The sequence below is a fragment of the Leptinotarsa decemlineata genome, unplaced genomic scaffold (genome assembly GCF_025532065.1).
Source record: "Leptinotarsa decemlineata unplaced genomic scaffold, Ldec_3_MD MMD2_tig00000218_RagTag_RagTag, whole genome shotgun sequence".
NCBI classification, from domain to species: domain Eukaryota; kingdom Metazoa; phylum Arthropoda; class Insecta; order Coleoptera; family Chrysomelidae; genus Leptinotarsa; species Leptinotarsa decemlineata.
The window spans coordinates 597,414-621,482 of NW_027412545.1; the positions used below are offsets into that span (position 1 = coordinate 597,414).

The window sequence follows — 24,069 nt, forward strand, 5'->3', positions numbered from 1 at the left end:
CACTTCCATATTAAGGGTAGAAATAAATTCATTATTGATTCAAATGACGACAGTGACGACTGTCATCTTTTAGGCACTCCTAGGAGTGCCTAGAAGATGACAGTACGACCAGCTGTCGAAAGCGCTCGCAGATAATTAATAGAATATATGAAGCTTCAAATCCTTTTTGTGAAATTCAATATTAAAATATTGAATATATATATATATATATATATATATATATATATATATATATATATATATATATATATATACATATATATATACATATATATATATATATATATATATATATATATATATATATATATATATATATATATATATACATATATATATACATATATATATATATATATATATATATATATATATATATATATATATATATATTATATATGTTCACAATCTGAACATCAGATTTAAGGGTACTCTTACCCCACCTAGTTTTAAAACTGAATTTTTCAAGGGATCTTTTAGCTATAATATTTGCCAAGTGATCAACCAGTTACCAAAAGAAATAAGAAATTCAGAACTTTCTGTTTTACGGGAAAGATTCAAACTACTCCTGTTCGGAAGCCAACTTTGAATATAAACTGCCCAACCCTATACACTTTTCATCATTATGAGACCAGAATAAGTCTTAGTAATGGACGTCCTCTCCAGCATCCAAATAGATATTGAAACAATCCCATTTTTTTATGTATCACTTTTTTTTGTTTCAGCTTAGGTAGAATCTTTTTGAGGTTGAGTGGAAGAACATCAGTAGCACTTGTGCTAACTAAGTTGAACTTCGCCTTCTTTATATCAGCAACTGGGTAACAATAAAGACGATTATATTATATATATATATATATATATATATATATATATATATATATATATATATATAGATAGAGATTTTATCGAGTGTGTATGATACAAATCAAGAATGAAATAATTCGTGGACACAACACTCAAAAAATAGGTGCATCATATATATATATATATATATATATATATATATATATATATATATATATATATATATATATTATAGACAAAGAAGATTTTATCGAGTGTGTATGATATACAAATCAAAAAATGAACAATTAATGGACATAACACTCTAAAAAGGGGGGGCAAACCGCGGACACGTGTTTCTGGCTATAGTTATTGTGATTCTGATATACTCAGAAATGATTATTGAATAACGAAATTAGCTAGCTCCCTAACTATATTATTGAAGAGGAGCTGTTGGAAGATAGGTTGCACTATGTCATTCACTTGAACTATGCCTCCGCGTATAAACAAGTTCCTTTCATATTAAATCGTTTATTCTGTCTATGTCCATAGGTGTGGCGAATGGTTTTTGTATAACCTGCATTATTGAAAGTAGGAATACTATGTCATGTCGGTATCATTTTCAAGATATTTAATCCATAAAAATAATAACTTTTCATATTGAAGTTATTGCTACTTTGAAGTCACTATTTTTCGGGTTTGAAGGCCGTCGTTTTTTGGAATTTTTTCCTAACGGTTCGATGGCGTGAGCGGAAAGCTTCTTCAGAGGTTTATACATCCTGAGTTATCTCCGAAGGATGGCTAGTCGCATCAGCGAAACGTCAGAAAGAAATTCCAAAAATTACGGCCTTCAAACCCGAAACGTAGTGATACTGAAAACCTCGGCCGCGAAAGCCTTAAAAATACTGAATCTTATTTTCTAAAAAACAAAAATATACTTCAAATAGCACTTACTAGTACAGTCCTGCGGACAGATTGAATCATGCAGCATTTCTAGAGAATCGCAGATCCCGTCCGGACACGTTCTGATATCTGGAGAACACGTGGAATACAAATGGGTTATATTTGAGGATATGACATCTCCTCTCCACATGCATCTTTCTGGTCCTCTTCTGGAAAATATTACTTTAACAGACTTCTTGTAAAAGAATAGTTGCTTGAATTGAAAAGGGTATATTCTCAGGAGAGATTGATTTTTTGAGAATGGAAAGTTTTGACTTTCTATTCTACTTTTACATCTTTCTATAAAAGGTATGGAAATCCTCCAACCTCAGCGGCTGCTCATCGACATCTATCACGGGTATATCACCAAGTTCAAGTGTGACTTGGTTATCAGCTAGAGCCAAAAGACTGGGGTTGGAAGTTGGTCGACAGTTCAGACCAGTTCAGACTTTAGTGTTGAACAAAATTTTTTTAAACTGTAAAAAGAGATGTGCTGCTCAATGTGGTTGCAAAAAAATTGGACTGTTTTGTTCTCTAGCATGTACAAATTGTCAAGGCCGGTCGTTTTTCAATATTGAATCACCAACAGTTGAGGATTTGTTTGATACTAACGAGGAGGCATGCGATGTATCATTACTGAAGCAATTTACTTTCATCCAGGATGCAGAAAAAGGAAAAGAAGTACAAGAAGAAGAAGTGGAAGCAGAAGTATGAATCAGATGAATAAATTTTCTGGTTTTTAATTTACAACACTTTTATCCGTTTCAACCCTGGCCAATATCTTTTATCATTCAATAGTTTCAAATTGGACAGAATCACACTAAAATACGAGCTAATTACACTACCTCAATGGTGGCGTGGAAACGTATGCATATTATGACGATTAGACAGATAATCATCTGATGTACAATTTTGTGTCTGGACTAATTTTATGATAAAACTGACCGTTTTGATAAAAATCGCGAAAATCTCTTCTTCGTACAAAGTAATTGTAACTGTTTTGATATGAAATAAATAAATAAATTTAATATTTCTATAACAACACATTTTGACATCTCTGATTAGTTAACTATTTTCATGTTATCGCATTTGCTGTGAAGTGGCCGTGTCAGGTGACGTCGAATCACCTGGTTACCAACAAACAATATTGTTTACAGCTCACGCGTTTTATTTAAAGTCACATTTAGAGTTCTTGCTGGTTTTTAATGTCTTGCGTAATGAAGAACAATATTGAGCAATTGTGTGTTCCTGACGATATTGGAGAGGCTGCAAAAAGAGCTTCAATTGAATATTCATATTCAATTGCATATTCTAATTGCATATTCTAGTTTTCTTAGCTGGTGTAGACTTAAAAACTTCGAAAGAAATTTCAGCGAAACCATCTTCTTAGCCTATCTAGAAGAGGAATAAACTCGTCAAATTTGTGCAGCAAGTTTTCAATGATAAAAGTGCGCTCGTTGAGAATGGTGTTGATACAAGCAAATATACAAGCAAATAGCATTCTTGAAGCGGACAAATGAAAATTATAGGCCCAAAAATCAAAAACTACAAGTCACTGTTTCAGAAGATCTTTTGCTTCTTTGCTAGCAGAATCAGGAGCGAATATAACGGATATTAAGGAACATGGAGGATGGAAGTCTACAAGAGTAGCTGAGGGTTACATCATTTGATCTATTTTTTATAAAAAGGCTATTGCTGAAAGAATGATCCCAACAGCGTTACAGTATCGTCCTCTTCACTTCAAGAATTAAATGTTTGCCCATGAAATTGTCAACTCAGATAGTTCGAATATATTATAAGGCTCTTCAACATCGCAAGGTATCAATATCAACAGTTGTTCTGATTGTACTTTCCATATTAATGTTCATAAATAATAATAATAAATGTTTATAATACATTTATACACGCTATTTTGTAAACATCGTCTTTAAATACTATTGACAATCATTAAAAATGTCCCTTTCAATGACAGTTGTACAAAAAAGGCTTTATTCTCCAAATCAGTCACACAAACTGTTCTATCATCCATTAACTGAAATTCATCTATGTAGATGGCACTTTAGATAGTGCACTCATTCAACCTATAGCGTAACTATAGCATCTGTCTGTTGGTAAAATCATGATTTTTGTTTCATCAGTATATTCTTGAGTAACCACAGTGCGTTTCAATGAATTGGATAATTATTTCCATTGCTTGATGAGTGTGTATCAAAGTAATGTAATTAAACCCTCTTGATTTTCAAAAAGAATTAAAGAAGCAACTGAACACTATACGCACTGATAGAAATATAAACTTGATGATCCAGTATTTTTTCAGTTGCATCATTGTCTGTTGTTTGGAAATCTCTATCTATAACCTTCATCAGCAGGAATAAAAAAACAGATAAAAATGAGAAAACAGAATACAATACACCAAACAAGACGTTTATCTTTGCAACAAGGGGGACTATCTGTGAAATGAATCATTTTGGCTATCAGAGTTGAATGATGTGACACTCTGCGAGATATTCACATGAGCATGTGCAAAGGCATTAAACAATTCAATTGCAAGTTGTTACGGGCTAGTCTTGCACTAGCTCCCGATTTACTTCGAAATGCGAAACATCCTCAATGTGTATTTATCTTACTCAAAGTCAACTTGATTTTTGTAGTTCAATATACAAGGAATATATACCGGGTAAGCCACTGAACGTTGTTTATAATTGAGTTTTTTATATCTGTGCGATACATATTCAATCATCTGGCTCTTTGTTAACTATGCTGAGATTTGGTGGATTTGGGCCATGGAAATACCGTAGGTATTCCTTTCGGAGTTACCTTTATTCAAGGTCAACTATTTTGTGACCGCACAAGTACGGTGTCACCTCTGGTCATTTATTCGACCTGTCCTCGACTCAGTGATTTCTGGCGTTGTTTTGTGGTTGTCTGAAACCAATATCTTCGTTGGAACGCAGAAATCCTTTCGGCAATTCGCCGGATTCATAAAGCACCGGTAAGAGGTTATGTTCTATCAGAGGAAAATGTACCTATATGAATCGTATTCATTTCAAGGCCTGTTTATTCCATTTGCTTGGACTATCTCCACTGCCAACTTTCGTCAGAACCGTTTTGTTGTTCGATTCGTATACACTGGGATCCGTATATCATCATATGTCAGGGGAAACACCCTCAACTAAGAGGTTTGTGAATGCACTATATTTCTTCTATCGCGCATATTTTTATAATGTGTTCATTCTTCAGGGTGTTATTCCCCGGTTAAGCAACCGACTGTGAAGGTCAATAGAACCGTCGGCTTTGTACCTCTGCATGGTAATCATTCCGTATAAGACACCGGTGTGGTAGCATTTTAAGTGAGAGCAGCTCCCAGCCATCACAGGCTGAACCCCGCCTTGGACTCCTAGTCCAAGTCAGCTGCACCCCTCGTAGCAACCTTAATACACCTGACGGAGGGTGTTGAAACAGCTAAGATATTCATATATGTTGATTACGGCTAAAAACATTATTATTATTATTTGGGTACTCTGAAGTGACGTCACAAATCAGCATCCCCTAGATACATAACTGTTAATAGGAACGCTGTTCCTCTCCGCATTGACTTTGCTATTCAAATCAGTATATCAGTTTTGCTAATAATAGTTTCTCAGCCCATACCGTTGAGAGTTCAACCACTGAACTGTTAATTTGAGATTCTGTCAGGGCATCTTGAACGTTTTTGTATAGTGTTCTTTATATATTTATGTACCCGTTTATTAAAATTGTTGTTGAATATTTCTTTTTCATGTGATATATTTGTATAGAAGACATATTTAAGACTATTTCTAGTTTTACCGAGATATTGGAGTAGTGGGTTCCGTAGTTATCAAGGCGGTTTCTTTTTTTTTCTGGCCGAAATTAGGTTGCGCAATAAAGAACAACCTTTTCTTTTTTTATCAATCGAACTTACGACCACTGACCTAGCTGGGTAAGTTGTTAGTGGTGTTTCATTGCATACCCCTACTGCTAGTATTTTAAAATTATCATTTGGCAAATCATACCCTAGCAAGTTGTCACCAGAGAAGAGTGACGTGTTTCTTGAAAACCTTAACTCACTACCTTTGACGAGTACGTTTTGTTGAAATTACCTTATCATTATGGTAAGAATATATCTGTCTCATGGAAAATGAAATTAAATATAATTTTTTTCTGAAGAATTCAATTTATAGCTACTACTTGAGTAACTTTTTCTTAGTGTAGAATATTGTCTGATATATAATTATGTACTTCGTTTTTTGATGATTGATCTCTAAGTTGGAGATGAATCACAATAAAATAATTTCCTCGGTAAATCTTCAGTAATAAATGTCTGAAATTTTGTTGTTTTTTATTTTCATTGAAATTAAATTATTTTACCACTTACTAAATTCCTGCAATATTCAGCATTTTGGTGAACATAATTCATGAAACACTTACTCATTTTCTGAGGCACTGAATGGATGAAACCGAAAAAAGATATCTTTTTTTCACGCAACAGCTTCTTTTGGTACTGTAAACGGTTGATTGGCGTGTATACAACTTATTCAATCTGCCGCTATGTGAGCAATGGTTCAATTTCAACTGTAGGTTGATAGTATAGTGTCCGAGAGAAATTTCAACTTTCGGAAGCTTTTCGAAATTTGTTGCGAGAGTACCGATAGTTTACAAAAATGGCGGAAAAAAAGTCTTGGACGAGGTCAGAAACAATTGAACTAATTTCACATTGGAAATTATGTCCCGAAATTTGGGATGTACAAAGTAAAGATTACAGAAACAGAATAAAAAAAAACAAAGTGCAATTAATAAATTAGCAGTGGAGTTTAAAACAAGTGATAGCGAAATAAGTCGTAAATTGCACAATTTACGCACCCAGTTCAAGCAAGAGATTCGTAAATGTCAAACAAAACATAGTGGCTCTGCGACCGACGATAACTACGAAAGTAATTGGGAATTCTTCCGATCACTTATGTTTATCCGAGGAAGTCGAGCAAAAACTACAACTAATCACTTGGTAAGTAGAAAAAAAAGTATATGATATAGGTATTTTAAAATATTTATTTTATATATAATTATATTGCCAAGTTATGTCTTCTTGGGGAGAAACAAAATATTGCATGAATTCGTCCCTTACATCACTGGCAGATGCTGAATAATTGTGAGCTTGCCCTCGCGTCAAATTTAACAAATTCGATGTGGGCATTCCAAGTTGTCTCCATTCTCCAGATTGTGTATCAGTGTCAAAGCTACTTGGAGGTGCATATGAGTTATTTTGATTTTTCATCAGGAAATTATGTGGTACACATATTGCAGATACTATAATTGTCGGTTTTTCGGCAGAGAGTTCTATTGGTTTTCGTAAAACGCGAAATCTGTTTGCAATAATACCGAATACGTTTTCAACAATACGTTTAGCTCTCGATAAACGATAATTGAATACACGATTAGGTGCTGGCTGTCCTTGAGAAGGGTATGGTTTTAACAAATATGGTTTTAAAGCGAAGGCATCATCAGCAACAACAACAACGTAAGGTACATCTTTTGTACGCCCGGGTAGAGGCTGGGCAGCAGGTAAATTTAAGGAGTTCGTTTTTAGAGCATGTGACAATGTGCAATTAATAAATACACCTCCATCTGAAATTCTTCCATAATTTCCAATGTCAACATATATAAACTTATAAGTTGCGTCAACTAATGCCATTAAAACAATACTATTAAAGCCCTTATAATTATAATGTAAACTGCCACTGTGTGCAGGTGCTTTCATCGCTAATGTTCCAATACAATGTGGAAACTGACAGTATTTTTCAAATAACTTTGCATGTGTCTCCCACTCCATAGTTGTTTGGGGAACCTAAAAAACAATCTTATATTGTTGAATGCACCTAAAGTTAATTATTAAACTGATTTTTCTGCAGGAGGCAACAATATCCGAAAATCAACCAGAAAATACCAACAATGAACACGACAATAGTCAAATCAAAAATGTTGAGTCAGATAGGTCAACAAAAGATATGAGTAAAAACAAGAAAATAAAAAAAACACTGATGACCACGGCGAAATTGTAAAAAAAGCAATGGCAGTTCTTGATAAGCCGTTTGACGATTGCCAAATTTTCGGAGATTTCGTAGCAGCAGAATTAAGAAATTAAGGGTCTAAAGAGAAACAAAAAAAACTGAAAATTGAAATCCAAAGAGCAATACTAGAAATGGCAGAAAGTGAGGAGGTAACATCTGCATCTTCGTGGAATACAAGACCTTCTTCTACTGCAACATATTTTTCCAATTATGCTGTTACTTCACCACAACAAGGTATATTATAATGCGTAGATATATTATTTTTCATTACTTACTTTTAGATGTTCGTTTTTCAGAGCCTGAAACAGAGCCATACAACAACTAGGCGACCAATCGTATATACAGGAATTCTTAAAAACAAGAAATTTAAATAATTTCATTTGTCTTACGTTTTTGAAATATATTGTTCCCATTAAACATTTTTTATTATGTATAGTACACTTACCTGTTGCCAAAAACCTCAAGGTAACAATTAAACGTTCTTTTGCTGAAATAGAAGGACGCATTTTAGTATCATTTTTGGAAATCATGGGCTGACTAATTCCAAAAAGATAATTAAAATCTTCAATATTCATTCGAAGGAAATTTGTAAGCGCTTTAGGATCTTCATCTCTTAATTCATTTAGCAATGTTTCACAAACACCTAGAGTGCATCGTCTTAAGATCCAATTTCGTACCCACACTTTTCGTTTTCTTTGTTTTTTTCTTTTTTTGGGACAATTATTAGAGTAGCAACAGCACACCTAACTGTTGCAACCGACATTTTCACTAAACATTTTCATTTGCAAAAGAATATTTCACATTTCTAATGTATACATACCTGATAGTTATTGCGACAGGAGAGATTTCTCTCGCAGATACTTGCAGAGAGTAACTTACCTCAATATTTGCGTTCATGTGAACACCCTTGTAAGCACTTTCGCAAGAACTGTCGCAAGTTACTTGCTAGTCGACACGTACCTTAGATTGTCGCTCGTATAGGGGTATCAGCTGATTAGCGGAAAATACATTGCAGCACATACACACACACACATTTATATCATTTATCTTCATATGACCGTAACGAATAAAACAACAAAGGACATCATTTATCACTTCTATTAATGTCATAAACACGTATTTTTCAAATATTGATGTCAAGCGACATGTTCATGTACATAATAATAGAAAGTTAAATAAATCAATTGAAAATCAACTACAATGGAAATTCATTTCAGGCACAACAAAAGACTGAGAAATTATATCCAGAAAGGATAGATACGTAAAAGTCAATTTTTCAACGGTTTGCTACAACGCTTTCATATTTCATTTAGAGCGAGAGATGGTGATGACAAGAGGAATGAGTCGATGAATAGTACAACTGCAGTGATTCAGGTATAAATCAATATTACATTACCTATTTCTGTTGGGGCTGGAATGCTTCAGAAATTATGATACCTACTAACAACGATTATAAAAATAGTGACATGAAGTGTATATAGTTTCCAGTTTGCAGTGTCTATATGAAACGATGGCTCTGGATGGAAGTTATAAAGTTCTCAGTAAATCGCGATCACAAGAAAGCAGGAATTAAATCATTTGTTCGAGGCTGCAGCCTGATTTACACTTTTTGACAGATTGGAGTGACCACAACTTCGTCACTGAGTTGAAACCCGTTCAGCAAAATGCCCACATCAAAGCCACAGAGATTACTCTCCTCCTGCGTCTTCACACGGATAAGTATGAGGTCTTGTCCAACAACATTGAGGACCTCGCTTCTTGAAGCACCTGACTTTTGGTTTTCTCAGGTTGAGCGGACAGGAGATATTGAATCCGTTGTGAGAAATTAGTCTAATAATGCAATGAAACTGATCATTGTCCATCCTCCGGGTTTTACAAACTGATATGCACCATTTCGAAATATGGAGAAGAAACTTGGTTGGAAATATTTGAAGGAATTGACCAAAACTTGATGGTCTGGGATGGTCTGAGAAGTTTCAGACCTGACAAAGATAACATTTTTTCTGTTTTTTTTAAATTGTCCAACTTAGTCTTCTTTCAACTCTACACACTTCTCCCAACAATTCTTTCATCTTTGTGTCCCGTCCAAATAGTACACGGAGATTTTCTCTGCAAAATAATTGTTCACGAAGGGCTTCTTCATTTGACGAAAATCTCTGACCTACGAGCACAATTTTCAGATTAGGTAACGAAAAGAAGTCGCTTGAACCTAGATCTGGTGACTGAGGCGGAGGGTCAAAAAGTTCAAACCGTAATTCGTAGATATTTGCCATGACAACCGATGAGGTGTGAGGCGGTACGTTGTCTTGGTGAAACAGGATTTTTCTCTGCAAATGTGACCATTTTTCCGCAAGTTCTGCCTTCAGCTTGTCAAGCAATAATGGGTAGTATGCTCCTGTAATGGGTGTCTCTAACTCCATGACTATCCCATAAAAAACAGTCGCCATCATTTTCCACGTCAAAAAAACAGTTTTTGCTTTTTTTGGAGTCGGTTTGCACTGTATTTTTATTTCGGGCGTTCGATGGAGTATACAAATTTCATCTACAGTAATCAGTCAACGCCAAAACTCGAATTCGTTGCGCCTAAACCGCGCCAACAGAGCGTAGGAAATGTTTATTCGAAAACATTTGTGATCTAGCGTGAGCAAACGCAGGACCCAACGCGCGAAACACTTTTTCATCCCTAAATATTTATTCAATATGTGACAAACACGTTTTTTTGGTATGCTCATAACCTTTGCTAGCTCTCTCACTTCAATTCGGCGGCCGTCTACCACCATTTGTTGAACTTTGGCGATGTTTTCGTCAGTAGTTGCAGTTTTTGGGTGTCTTGAACGTTCATCGTCTCTCAAGATATTATGGACACGTTTGAATTCAGCTGCCCTAAGTTTCACTCTGGTAAATAATGGTGCAGAGTCCCCATACACAGAATCCCCACATCTTTTATTTGCGTAGGCGTATTGCCTGTCAAAAACAAATATTTAATAACAGCTCGATACTCGATTTTGTCCATTTTCCAAACAACACTCACATCAACTCACTCGAGTAACTTTTACATTACAATTGAGCTTTCAAAATGGCCTCCATCTCCCCTCCCGGGTAGAGTGCCCTGAGTTGAAATTTTCCCCACACGGTTAATATGTGCCGAACATCCCATCTCGTCCATCCACCCCCGCTCCTCCGGAGCGGTTCTCAACTTACTGCTGGGCACTTCAGCAAGATTGACATCTGACCTTCTTTGGTCGAAAGTCAGCCTCTAAGTGCTTTTACTTTCTGATCTGTTGAATTGTTTTATCATGACTAACCTAACTGAATTCTTGCATGAGGTCCCCAAAAACTAACCGGAGACGAGTGTCTTTTTAGTCGCGAGCATGAGTTGATTCTCAGTGAATCAGAAAATGATATTAATTTGAAATCTGGTTGAGAAATTTTAACACTTACCGGAGCCGTCTGACTCTCGGAGGTGGTCTTTGGTTCTGCTTCGTTGGCCTCCTGTGTTTGTCCCTCTCTCAGAATCTGGGCTCATTCCTGTTTAGTGCGTTATGTAGGTCGCTTAGCGCTGGGTTGTCGTGCCCTCGAATTCTGTCGAACGTGTCCTCTGCGTATTTCCCCATGTATGCGTTCACGTAGTGTATGTTCAGGTCTAGATCCCGGAATATGTACCTATTCGGTATATATCTTGGAGCGTTTACGGCGGCCCTTACGCACGCGTTAATAGGCTTTTTCATCACAAATTTTTTTGTGCGCATGCGTCAGTATCAGTCATCTTTTTCGTACTGTTTTTTGTAAACAACCATGTTGAAGAGCCCGCAACTCATGTTTAAAAAATTATAATATAAATTGAAGTTTATGAATTGTAAAAAAAGTGGAAAAAAATAAAGAAGTAAGTAAAAATAATCACAAAAAAATGTTTATACCCAATTATGATTATGTTATCTGTACGAAAATGAACAACAAAACGGTGTTGTTATGGAGTGTGTAAAATTGATACACGATTCAAATAATTCCAAACTAACACATACTATTTTATAAATTTTCCAAAGCCTTGTATCCAATATCGCAAAAAAAATCAAATCATCAAGCAAATTACATCTTGAAGCATGTGCAAAATGTGAATTATGGGTGAAAAAATGTGGCAGGAGTGACCGAGGCTTTAAATCTATTCATGATGTTACCAAGGATACTTATATTTACTCACTACATTTCATTGCAGAAACTGGTCCAACTGAACTGAACCCTGATCCTTTGAGCTATCACGAATTTCAACATACGTACATTATTCCTTATTGCATTTTTGACTGTGAATTTCATATAGGTATACTATGTTGTATTAAATATTTCCCTCTAATGAAAATTACTAAACATATTCAATTCAGTATTTACATATTTGTCTAATTAATAATGTCATATGTACAACCTCAAAATATTTATGGCTTGATTTATTTATTAGTTCCATAAGTAATACTCTTGTCAACTGGAATATATTTTGAATTACATCAAATAAATCGACATTATTAATAAGGATAAAACTGTAAATACTGTTTTTTATATGTTTTTAGATAGTAAACAAATGCTGACATATACCTAACCTCCCAATCAGCTCACTTTTTTCCTTTTCGCGGACGCCCATGACGTTTTAACCGCCTTTTTAATTGTTTACAATTATGAGCCTCAACTGAATTATAAACAAGTGATAACCATCAATGGTTTTTTTCAATAATTTATTTGTTTGTAGATATAATATTCCTTTCCCAGCCATTGTTGATTGAAACAGTACGAATGTTTTGAATTACCGCCATTTTAATATGACGGCTACGCTTGCGCTCGTCTTATGATGAAAAAACTTATAAACAACTGCATATCTGTCTTCTGTATATCGCTGCGCACTGGCCTCAGACAGTGCAGATTATCGGTAGTATTACGGTCTTTATCATCAGCAGCTTCACTTTCAATCCCATGTTGCTTCTTCGACCTACTATTGGTGAACGTTAATTTTTTGTTGACCCCCCAAGTGTCTAGCTTCGTTGGTCCACGGAATCTCTTGTCCGTTGAAGATGATATTTCCTTTCGGGTGTACCACCCTCCGGGTGGATAGTATTGCTTGACTCTTGTCAGGGTTTATACTGATCTTCCACAGGTTGGTCCATTCCTCTAATCTATCTGCCTGTTGCTGCAAGTATCTAGTGACGTGCGCTTGGTTTGTTGATCTCGCCAGCAGAGCTGTGTCGTCCGCTTACAGCGCCAACTTGTTAAAGTTGTTCTCTGGCTTGGGCACGTCTGAGTAAGTGTCAATAGATGGACAACAAAATTCGCTAGCTTTCATTCACGCGTGCTGCTATCTTCATGTTGAGGTCGGAAACTTTAAAAAGCACCCTCGTATATTGATATGGAAATGCTTGAGAAAGGTATTGAATTTTGTTTTCAACATTCAGCTTAATTATTTCACTTTATTTTACATAATTTCTGATTGTTAATCCATCAATCAATTAGTTTTCATTTCAGGCCACAATAATCAGTTTTTTTTCACAAATTAATGTTCTATTAAAATTGGTGTATCAACTAAATTATTTCACTTCTATTACTCATTTTGTACTTTTATAGATATCAAATCTCAGACACTGGAAGTTCGAGACTGTAACAAGCCGGATACAGTCGAAGATCAAATAAATATAATATTCGTCCTGAAATTTTCAGCTCTGTTAAAGATGAATATTCTCTGAAATGAAGGAATAGATAGATATCAAGACCTGTTTGATTTGAATGGGTTATAATTTTAGGAGTGACTAATTTTCGGGAAAGAAAGTTTTTGGCTTTCTACTACTCCATCTTGATACAGAAAAAAGTGGGAATCTTCTAAAGGAAGGAAGGAAGTAATCAATTCTGAAAGAAGTAACAGTATACATATATTTGTAGATCATGCAAAGGAATAACATCCAGACACAAATATAAATCGTCACTTTTGGAGCAACAAAACAAAAAAAAATATCAACACGTTTTCACCAACTAGTCAATAAACTATCCAAATAGTTAAGAATTGAACGAATTCATGCATCTCCAGCAAAGATGATTTTTTAAATAAACGTTATCCTTATATGTCAATGATGGTAACCAACGGTTTTTTCTGCAATAACCCCATTTATTTTCAGGAAAAAAGAATAGAATTGACAATACCATAACTCAGGGATCAATTTAGGAATGAAAAAATGAAAACATTGATTATTAGCGCCATCTTGTGGCAATCTCAAAAATACTGCAATATAGACATCTTGGCTAAATACTAAACTATTCACCTGAAATAACCATGTTTGAAAGTTCATTGAGGTTTGCAGATACTCACTCTAGTAGGAATTCGTAGTTGAATAACCTTACCTCAATTCGACACTAGGTGATCCACCAGTTGAAATTCCACAACTGTTTTTCCTTAGGCATTCTTCCGGTGTTCCATATTCTGCACAAGTAACCCAACTATCAAAGTACTCCATGTTATCACATGTTTTGTTAGGTTCTTCAACAATTCTAACTTGGAGTTCGTCATATTCTCTTTGATTTTGTCTGAACCATGAAATGTTCAAACTGAAATAGATTTAAATTTCTTTGAGAATGTTGAATTGGGAGCATCCCTATTTTATAATTTTCACACACAATAAGTTTAATGTAGGAATTATTAATGCTCCTATTGAGCCTGTTTCAGTTTCGATTCACATTTTTAATCATTTTTTGGTATTATCAACTATTATTCGGTTGGGGGCTTAAACGTATACAACTATGTTGTATACGTTTGTATACGTGTTTTGTTGGCATGCATACGAGTTTTTGTTACTCAAATGCAGGTATTTTTGTAGTATGTTTCATACCTGATATATTCTGAAGCCTTTTTCTTCAGTTGTAGGAAGTCGTGAACGAAGACTATGCCTTCCTCTGGAGTAATACTGAAAATGGGTTTTCCTTTCGTTTGGTTGATTTCTACCAATTCAAAAACACTACAGTTCCTTATATCAGTCGGTTGGGTAACCCTAGCTAAAGGAGCAGCAGTTCTGAAATAGAATTGATAAATTTCAATACGTTCATATGTGAAAGTCAGTTCATGAATAACAAAATGTTTCATAATAACAAAATGTGAAATGACCTCACCTAAAAACTTTGACAATACTTCTTGGATAAAGCTTCAACCTCGTTAAGGATTGTGGTGTATCCATGATTACAAAACGAATCTGCATATTTGCCTACAAAACAATCAAATATATTGTTGTGGTGAAAAATCAAATATTATTCAATAAAAATAGCATAAAGTAGAAAAGAAAAGATCACAAAATATGAAGAAATTCCTTCAGATGATCTATTTAGAAAATGAAATAGAAAATATTGAATGCATGTTGTGAAGCCAATCAGAGTTTTCACTGGTATTTTTTGAAAATATCCATCATACGCAATGAAAAACGATGGAATTTTCACACCTCTTTTCAACAGGTGCCGAAATAACAAACTGGTAGTTTACCGTGATGGTTTACTGCAACCCAATTTACTTTTCCTATTATGATATTTACCTGTATCCTATCGTATTCAATAATTTTGCCAAAGTATCTACTCAATCATCACTTTCATTGAATTTTCGGAGACAAAAAATTCATCCCCGTTACCAGTAATCAAAAAGTCAATTAGGACTCACTAACCGGTTACCATCTGACCATCTGTATTTGTAGAGTAGGGAGGGTGAGTGTCGACCCTCCTAGGTCATCGTCTATCTTGTCCTTTCCAGGAAGGTGGACAGATCACTAGGAGATATCTCTCTGATGTAGACTTGTCTAACATACACTTTCTTATTGACGATAACTCAGGACATTCGCATAGGACATGCAAAATAGTTTAATCTTCCTGTTCTCACATCCTGCATAGAGGTGTGTCAACTAGCCCTATATTATGGAGGTGATGACAGTGGCCAGTAGATTTTTCCTGGTCCTGGCAAGATTGCATCCTTTGATTTCATCCTATCTCCGCAATTGTCGAAGTCATCAGGCCGTATGTGCCACTAGGTCCTGAAATTCTTATTCCAGCCGCTTCCTTGGCTAAAGAGTTGGCATTGCGAGGTATTGGGTGAATCTTGGTGCCACTCTAGTATTAGTCCTGAGGTAACACGTTGTCTGTTCAAGTCTAATAATAGGGCTTGTCTGCTATCAGTGCAGATTGTTACGTTTTTGCCGGAAATTCCTTTCCTGGTTATATTTTTTGTTTCGATTGAGATATCAGCCAGTTCTGTTAGAACCACGCTGGTATTTTTCTCCATTCCCCACTTAATCCTCAGGCTCGGTGATCTGAAGTACATTCCACATCTTGAGCCTTCTTTGGTTTTTGAGCCGTCTGTATATATGCCTATTGCCTTTGTATCATCTGACACTGTGTTCTGTTTTATTTGTATTTTATAGGGTTTATTAAACACCAACCTGGGTTCAATTACACCACTGGTTGCCTGCAGCAGAGGTTGCGCAGTGAGCGGTCCTCGTCACAGGCTCAGCCTCAATTGACCCATTCCTACTTCTAGGTTTACACCAGCCGTTCGTAATCGTAACATGGCCATTAACGCAACCTCCTTAACGTTCAGGTCCTGAGGGGTCAGACCAGTAATTAATTCCATGGCCAGGGTTGGTGTTGTTCTCATAGCTGTATTTGATATAATATTTGAATGGCCGTTGCTGGTAGAACTTCCGGTCCCCAAGGTGATCACATGGAGTGAAAGACCCCATGCGCGTCCCACTGTCCTCCGACATTGCTCATAAGCCACATGCTCTTTTTGCTCTACTCTGTAGGTGAGAGTTCCATGTAAGCTTCCTGTCGAGGATAGTGCCAAGGTATTTCACCTCTTTTAGTTTGCTTTTGAAGATTTCGGGAGGTTTCAAGCCCGATAAACTTCTTTTCCTGGTGAAAAGGACCATCTCAGTCTGCTTGGGATTGATCGACAGTGAGTGTTCCTTACACCATGTTTCTATTAATTTGAGCCAATCCTGCGCTCTATCGCATAGTGTGTTCACGAATTTGACGATCTGCATGATAACTATGTCACCTTCATATGCAATTATGTAGAATTCATTATTGTTGAGGTAATTAATCAGGGTATACAGAACTATGTTCCAAAGAAGGCGTGATTAAACCCCTTCCTGTGGACATTCCTCCATGACCAGTTCTCTCATTGTGATGTCTTTTACATTGATACTCATTGCTCTACTAGAGAGCATCTTGAGTATCAATTCCCCTACTACCAGAGGTAAATTCCCGAGTGTAGTTGCTGGGTAATTATTGGAAAGGTTGTTTTATCAAATGCTCCCTCGATATATATGAATTTACCCAGGGTGGATTCTTTGTTGTCCAATGTTCTTTCGGTTCTGCCAACCATATGGTGAAGTGCCGAATCAGTAGACCTTTCTGGGGAATATGTATGCTGATTTGGCTCACATAGCCTCTCCATCTGATCATATGAATAAGTGAATACAGTTGTTTCATTACTATGATTAAAGTTCTGACATCATATTCATTCGATAGATGTAACTCTGGCGTAAAATGAATATATTGAAAAGACTAGAACTTCATAGAGAAGTTTTAGCGCAGACGCATGAAAAATCTTCTTCGTATATCTGCATAGCGCAAATTAATGTTTTCGTGATGAAACATCTCCCGAAGATACCAACTAGGTTAGAAAAATGCACGTTATTGTTGAATTGAAAATGACTAAGTATCATTACGGTCCAATAAGTTTCCGTTCTTCAGCAGAATTTTTGAAAGAATTCCAGGTTTCGCTCTGTTGTAGATACAGGATATTGTACTTTTTCAAAAAGCATAATCTGATCCACTTGTCTGAAATTTTTTTTTCCGTTAGGTTTATTTTATATTTGTGAACTATTATATTCTTTCCTGTCCATTTGGCTGATTCATCTAGTTATGTTCTTCCACTCTTCTCTCATAAAAGTAAAATTTTTATCACCAATTGCTGAGAACTTTCAATTTAACAAATCGAAACTTTCAAAAATTTATTGGATGGTATTGAAGTGCACAATAGAGATTTACTCAAATGGTCTACTTTATTTTATTGATATTATGCTGAAGAAGACATCAAACTCTATACAACTATTTTTTCAATACATATCAAATCATCATTGACTTTGATGGGGATAACTCAGAAAATTGTTCACGATTTGAAGTTGAATTTCATATAATATACAGGGTGTAACAAAAAGATAGGTCATAAAATTAACCCCATATTCTGGGGTTGAAAATAACTCGATTGGATAATACTATAACTTATTTTAATGCGAATGTGCACACACAAAAAGTTACAGCCTTGGGAAGATACAAAATGAAAATTGATTTTTTCCAATATTTCATGAACATTTTGTAATGAAAATGGATAGCTTTCCTATCGTGAAAGCATCTTTTTCATGTGAAACCACGAAATCGATTCAGCCCACAAAAAAATTGGAGGGGTATTTAACCCGTGAAACCACGAACAACATTGATTTACATCATTTTTTATTTTTCTTTAACTTTTTCACTTTTTCAAAAAGATGCATCGAGATGCAGGATATTTTTATTATCCTTCAAAAACATTTATAGTTCCTGTGGAAAAATAACAAAACAGTTGCTTCAACACTTATGTACTGTCAATCATTGAAACTTTCAATTTTTGCGAATTTTGAGAGTATTGAGAAAATCTAAACTTTTTGTTATAATGGTTTATACATTTGCAGAAATGACAGATATATGCATTCATTCTGAGTGAGTTTGGTGAGGTTGAAACAAGGTTTCAGATAATGTAATTCTGATAATCACAGGTGAATGCCAAGGAAATAGTGCAGCAACTGCCAGTCGTTCTGCGGAAAAATATCTCAATCAAAATACACGTACAATTATTTCTTTCCATTCATCGTTGTTCACGGAAGACGATTACTTTGAAATCGCATGTTGCTGGTAATAGTGGTCGTCTGAAAATGGATACAAACGATGAGGAAAAAAAATTTGTCGAAAAAACCCTGGAAGCAATACAAGGGTAATAGCTGCTCAGTTAGGTGTGGTTCACAGTATGGTTTAAAGATGAATGAAAGAACAGCAATTCATCCCTACCATTTAAAAATCGTTCAAAAATTACTGGATGAAAACTATCTTGAAACAATGGGATTCTGCGACTGGTTCTCAACGGAAAACAATCGAAATATCAACGACATTATTCATATTTTAATAATCGATGAAGCTACCTTCAATACAAATGTGGCATTACGAATCATCACAAGGCACTCATATAGGCAAAGAAAAAAAACGACTCATCACCAAAAGACTTTCAAAGTTGATGTTTGGGCAGGCATTGTGAATAATAATTCATTAAGACCACTATTACACTGGGCGTTGGATTGAAAGGGGCCCTGATGCACCTATTTTTTGGCCAGCCAGAAGTCCAGATCTCTACCCTATTGACTTTTGCTTCTGGTGTTTCATGAAAGAAGACGTGTATTCTATTGAAATAATCGATGAACAACAAGTGAGGCATCGAATTCCTGAAAGTGCAACTCGAATTCGACAGAAGCCTATGATCTTCCAAAAAAAATCGGGTTTTCTTTTCAAAACGGTGCCGAATGTATATTTTGAAAATCTATTCTGAAAAATACCATACTTTCGTACATACTTTTTGTACCTGCAAATGATATTGATAATCAGTTATTAAAACTTACTTTTTTTCACTGAAAATTTTTGCCGCATCTCGATAAAAAGTAGCTTTACGAAAAAGTGCTGTTAGGTAAAAAAATTTCAAAATTATTATTGAACCAATGGTATCACAAATGGTAGTATGTAATTATTGAACTAATTGTTTGATATTTATCTGTAGGAACTACAAGCGTTGAACAGCCAACTGAAGACTGTTCAAAGGATGATGAAAAATAGCGTGCATTCCGATAAAAACTGGCTTTTCGAAAAAATGCTAAGTGTAAAACAAGTTTCAAAAAGGATGTATTGAACTAATGTCACAATACCAATTTAATTGTAACGCATATAGAACATTTTGGAAGATTTTAGGGGTTCAGTATCCCCTAAAATGTTAATGAGGTGTTTCATTCCTATAGTACGTGGGCATATTTGAAGACTGGCTCTAAATCAAATCATTTGAAAGAACAATTCGTTCAGGCCAGTCTCAACTCACCTGGAGTTACATCTATCAGAAAACAACTACTCTCCTGGATTATAGCAACGCCCTTCGTGGTATTAGCTAGTAGAGTAGTTGTTTCCTGATAGGTGTCAGTCCTAAGATGGCCTAAGATGAAAAACAGAGGTTGCATTTTTTGGTGCAACCAACTGATCTTCAGCCTCTCCCGTTTATTTAATGTATCATTATGGGAATAAAGACCTATTATTATTATTATAAAACTGTTGTGTAGTCCATGAACCTACGCACTAGATTTATGGTTTTTTATTAAACCAATGCTTTCACGATAAGAAAGTCGTGATTCCATATTCACTAAAAAATATATTGAAAAAATTAATTTTGATCCAAGAGCTGTCACTTTTTGTGTTTGCACCTTTCCATTTAAGTAAGTTATAACCAATCAAGTTATTTAAAACCTCAAAATATGTGGTTCAATTTAAGACCTACTTTTTGTTACACCCTGTTTAAACATACTTCATTGTAGCCGTAGATATATTAGACATCAAAGCCATTGGAAATGTATCAAAATGAATATCGAAAATACATCAAGAATAAAAAATCGACAATAAAGGGTCGAAGCTGTCAGAACATATTTTAAAGTTCAATGCCACTATTGTGTGGAGATATCTGACAAAAGTTGGATTTCATATACCTAACTATTCCTGATAAAGGAAGATGTGAAAAGTAGAAGAATTGAACCAAACAGCTCCCTTTCTTTGAACACATTCATTGAATACTACAAGTTTCTGAAGTATAAAATATTTTACTAGGAGAAATTGACATTGAGTTGATAAACTTAAAAGGAAACAACTGGAAGTTTGCCATTACTACAACTGTATAAAGTTCTCGATTAGATTTTTTATTCCTCCAAATTGCCTGAACAAGCACTTTTTCTAATCACCATGAATGCAATAATCTTCTTGACGCGCGTTTCTCTAACCAAGTTGGTGAAAAAACACTCTTCCGTTTCCTTTATCTCTTGAAGACGCCAACTTGGTTGGTGAAACGGGCGTCGAGAATAGTATTGTAGTTTTGGTGTGTAGGAAAGTGCGTGTTTTAGGTTTATTCTACGCCAAAGGTTTCAGTTTTACCTTTTGTTCACAGATTGTGTCTGATAATTGTGTAATAATTGCCATTATAAGGAGAATGGAGAAGGTTAATTTAATTTCTTGAAAATAAGAATTCATTTGTGAACAGCATCTCTCTGCCGGGTCAGTTCAATATTTAGATAAGCATTTTCGCGATTACATTTTAACGGTCACATTGAACCCAGTGGCAGAAAACGGGATCATGATGACTTAGCGTCTGGAGGAATATAATATATGATTGTAAGACTTTGTCAGTTTCGCCGTCGCCATGTAAGTTAGAGTACCCAAATAACCGTATACTTTACATGTGCCCATAATCACGTTTCTTAGGAACGATTGAGAAACCGCTGACCTGGCGGGTAATTGTGTTGACTCGGAAAAGAGCCGCCATAACTAAATAGGCAGAACCACATCTTATCAAAAACAGAGGGTGACCAATAACGTGCGATGAAAAATAAAATAAGTTTTAAATGGGAAGGGTAATGGAAAATAATTCAGCAAGACCGTAGGGAATGACCAATCACGGAAAGTTAAGAGAAAGAACTTATTTTTTCGTTAAAGACGGTACTGGGGGTTCGGAGGTTGCGGAGGACCGAAAAGAACGGTGACGACAGTGAGTTAGGGGAACGCGGCAGTCAGTGGAAGACGCGGCAGTCAGTGGAAGACGGGTAGTCAGCGGGACTCCGGGCGATAAAGGGTACTTCGCGAGACTCCGGGCGATTAATGGTAGTCAGAGGGATACGGGAGTAAGCGGAATAAAAATAGTTAGAAATACTGATTTCTAGATACCGGGGGCGACGGAGTGAATCTTGTGGTATAGTGGCGTTAGGCCGGTGAATTAAATAATATTTTGGTGTTTTGGTTTGTGGCATTAGCCAGGGTTACGAAATCAGGACTGGACAGGACGGACATATTACAGGCGCAGCTAGGGTAATCGAATACACCAGGATAAACGGATTATCGTGAGTCAAATTTTAAATTGTACTAACACCCATGTAGTTTTATTGAGAGAGGTTGTCACCTTGAACTTTATTCTTGGGTTTGGTTATTTTGAGGCATTGAAGTTGAAAAGAATGACAAGGAAATTATACCACTTACTCCTTGGCTTAGAGTAAAACTCCAATTGATATATAAGTGATAGAAAGTCAATATTAGTACGGCGGCCAGGCAAGCCTATAAAAAGTTTTTATTATTTTGGTCATTATTTTGATAGAATAGGCAATACAATTTAATGTGTTTTTGAGCTGATAACGAGTTATCTAATTTTTGTATAGTATTTATTATAGGAGGGATTTGTGGTACGAACAATTTTGTTTCTTCGGGTTTCTTGTATTTTATTTTTATATTCAAGTGGTTTATACGGTTTTCTTTTCATGTATTTGTATATATATATATATATATATATATATATATATATATATATATATATCTACTTCTTGTATTTTATTTTTATATTCAAGTGGTTTATACGGTTTTCTTTTCATGTATTTGTATATATATATATATATATATCTACTCTTTACACGATGGTAAATTGTGGAGGCTCATAATTGCAATACTGCATACTGCAATCTATAACTTTGTTAAATTTTGGTAACAATTATTCATTTTTTTCAATATATCTATAACCGCACATTTCTCTTTTATTGGCTCGTTAAATTGAGTAAGTCCCTGTCCTATAGAATAATTAATCGGCCTTCAGCTGATAAAATTAAGCTTCAACCTCAACAGGAGGAATTTCAAAAGGGAAACCCTCAGTGTAGTTAAGGTTCAAAAGACCAACAAAATTTAAGGTCTCACAGAGTAGACAGAATTATTAGTTACGTTGATTTGAATTTACTTGAGAAGGAAATAAAGCAGTAATCAGTCAATATTAGTAGGTTGAGGATATATACTGGGTGTATCCGCTAAAGCATCAGGGAAAATAATTTTATTTTTGTTTTGCTATATAGAGTATACAGGGGGAGAGAGATAAGTTGGGTTTGAAGTTGAAAAAAAGTTGAGAGGGCACTAATAACTTTTGTTAAAGTATCCGGGAATGATAATTAGGCTTTAAAGTAGTTCAATAAAGTCGGTGAAAGAAAGTTAGAAGATAGAAAGCTCTGTGGGGCTTTAAATATATTGAAGTTGAGTTAAAATTCCTGACAGCAACGGCAAATAAAATTCATTTTGTTTGAATGAAATATTTTTGAATTGAGGAAAAAGATAGAGTGAAGCTGAATAAAATATATAAGTATCGAGATTTTATGTTCATTGTTCCAAATTTAGACGAGGTTACTGGGAATTAGATTAGTTCTCACAGAATTGTTGGAATGTTCTAGAAACATTATGGTTGCCTAGTAAAAAGTTAATAAGGTACTGGGTGACATAAATACAGTTTACTGTTAGTAAAAAGTGCATACAGAGGGAGTCATTGAATGTTTACGTTGTGGTTTAGAGTTGAGTTACTGTATTTAATATACAGGGGAGTTAAATAAAATAATTTTCTGGGGTCCATTTATTCAGGTTGGTTGTTTTAATTATTTTAATTCATTTTTCTTGGGGTATATCGGTTAGTGGGTCAAACCTACATGGGACGCAAAGTTAAATTTGAATGATTTTGAAGAGTTCTTGATTTTTTTTTATTTTAGTAAGTTCGGGAGTAAATATTGAAAGGTTAAGTTGATAATTAAGTTATTAAGAAGGTCGTATAAGACTATTGGGCGAAAATTAGGTGTATTATAATAGGAGATGTCAAACTTGAGGTTTTTTTTTTATATATAAATACAGTATAAAGAATTGGGAATACAACAATTGTTAAAAGCCATTGCTGTCTAAAAGTTAGTGAAGATTAAGTAGAAGTTTTAATTGCATTTGAGAACATAGAAAATTAGTTCAGGCTGTATTTCAGGCGTCGAAGAAGCCACAAAGGTAGGAGATTTCTTTTTGTTGATTTTTGTGTATTGTGTTGCATAAGTATATTTTTATTTTGAATAAAATGGTGAACACCTCT

The 24,069-nt window shown here is 35.1% G+C and overlaps 1 protein-coding gene and 1 pseudogene across 4 annotated transcripts in view; one reads left to right on the top strand and one right to left on the bottom strand.

Annotated features, from left to right (window-relative positions):
- Positions 1-24,069, bottom strand: part of Ret (Ret oncogene) — a 190,121-nt gene that overhangs the window by 27,550 nt on the left and 138,502 nt on the right. For 3 of the 4 annotated variants that reach the window (XM_074173183.1, XM_074173180.1, XM_074173182.1), the window contains 4 exons: positions 14,943-15,034; positions 14,666-14,845; positions 14,181-14,384; positions 1,738-1,895 (listed from right to left, as the gene is read on the bottom strand). In XM_074173183.1, the coding sequence (XP_074029284.1) occupies positions 1,738-1,895; positions 14,181-14,384; positions 14,666-14,845; positions 14,943-15,034 (634 nt within the window). The remainder of the gene's footprint in view (positions 1-1,737; positions 1,896-14,180; positions 14,385-14,665; positions 14,846-14,942; positions 15,035-24,069) is intronic. The other variant, XM_074173181.1, reaches the window with a different exon arrangement.
- On the top strand, positions 6,307-8,166 carry LOC141481598 (uncharacterized; annotated as a pseudogene).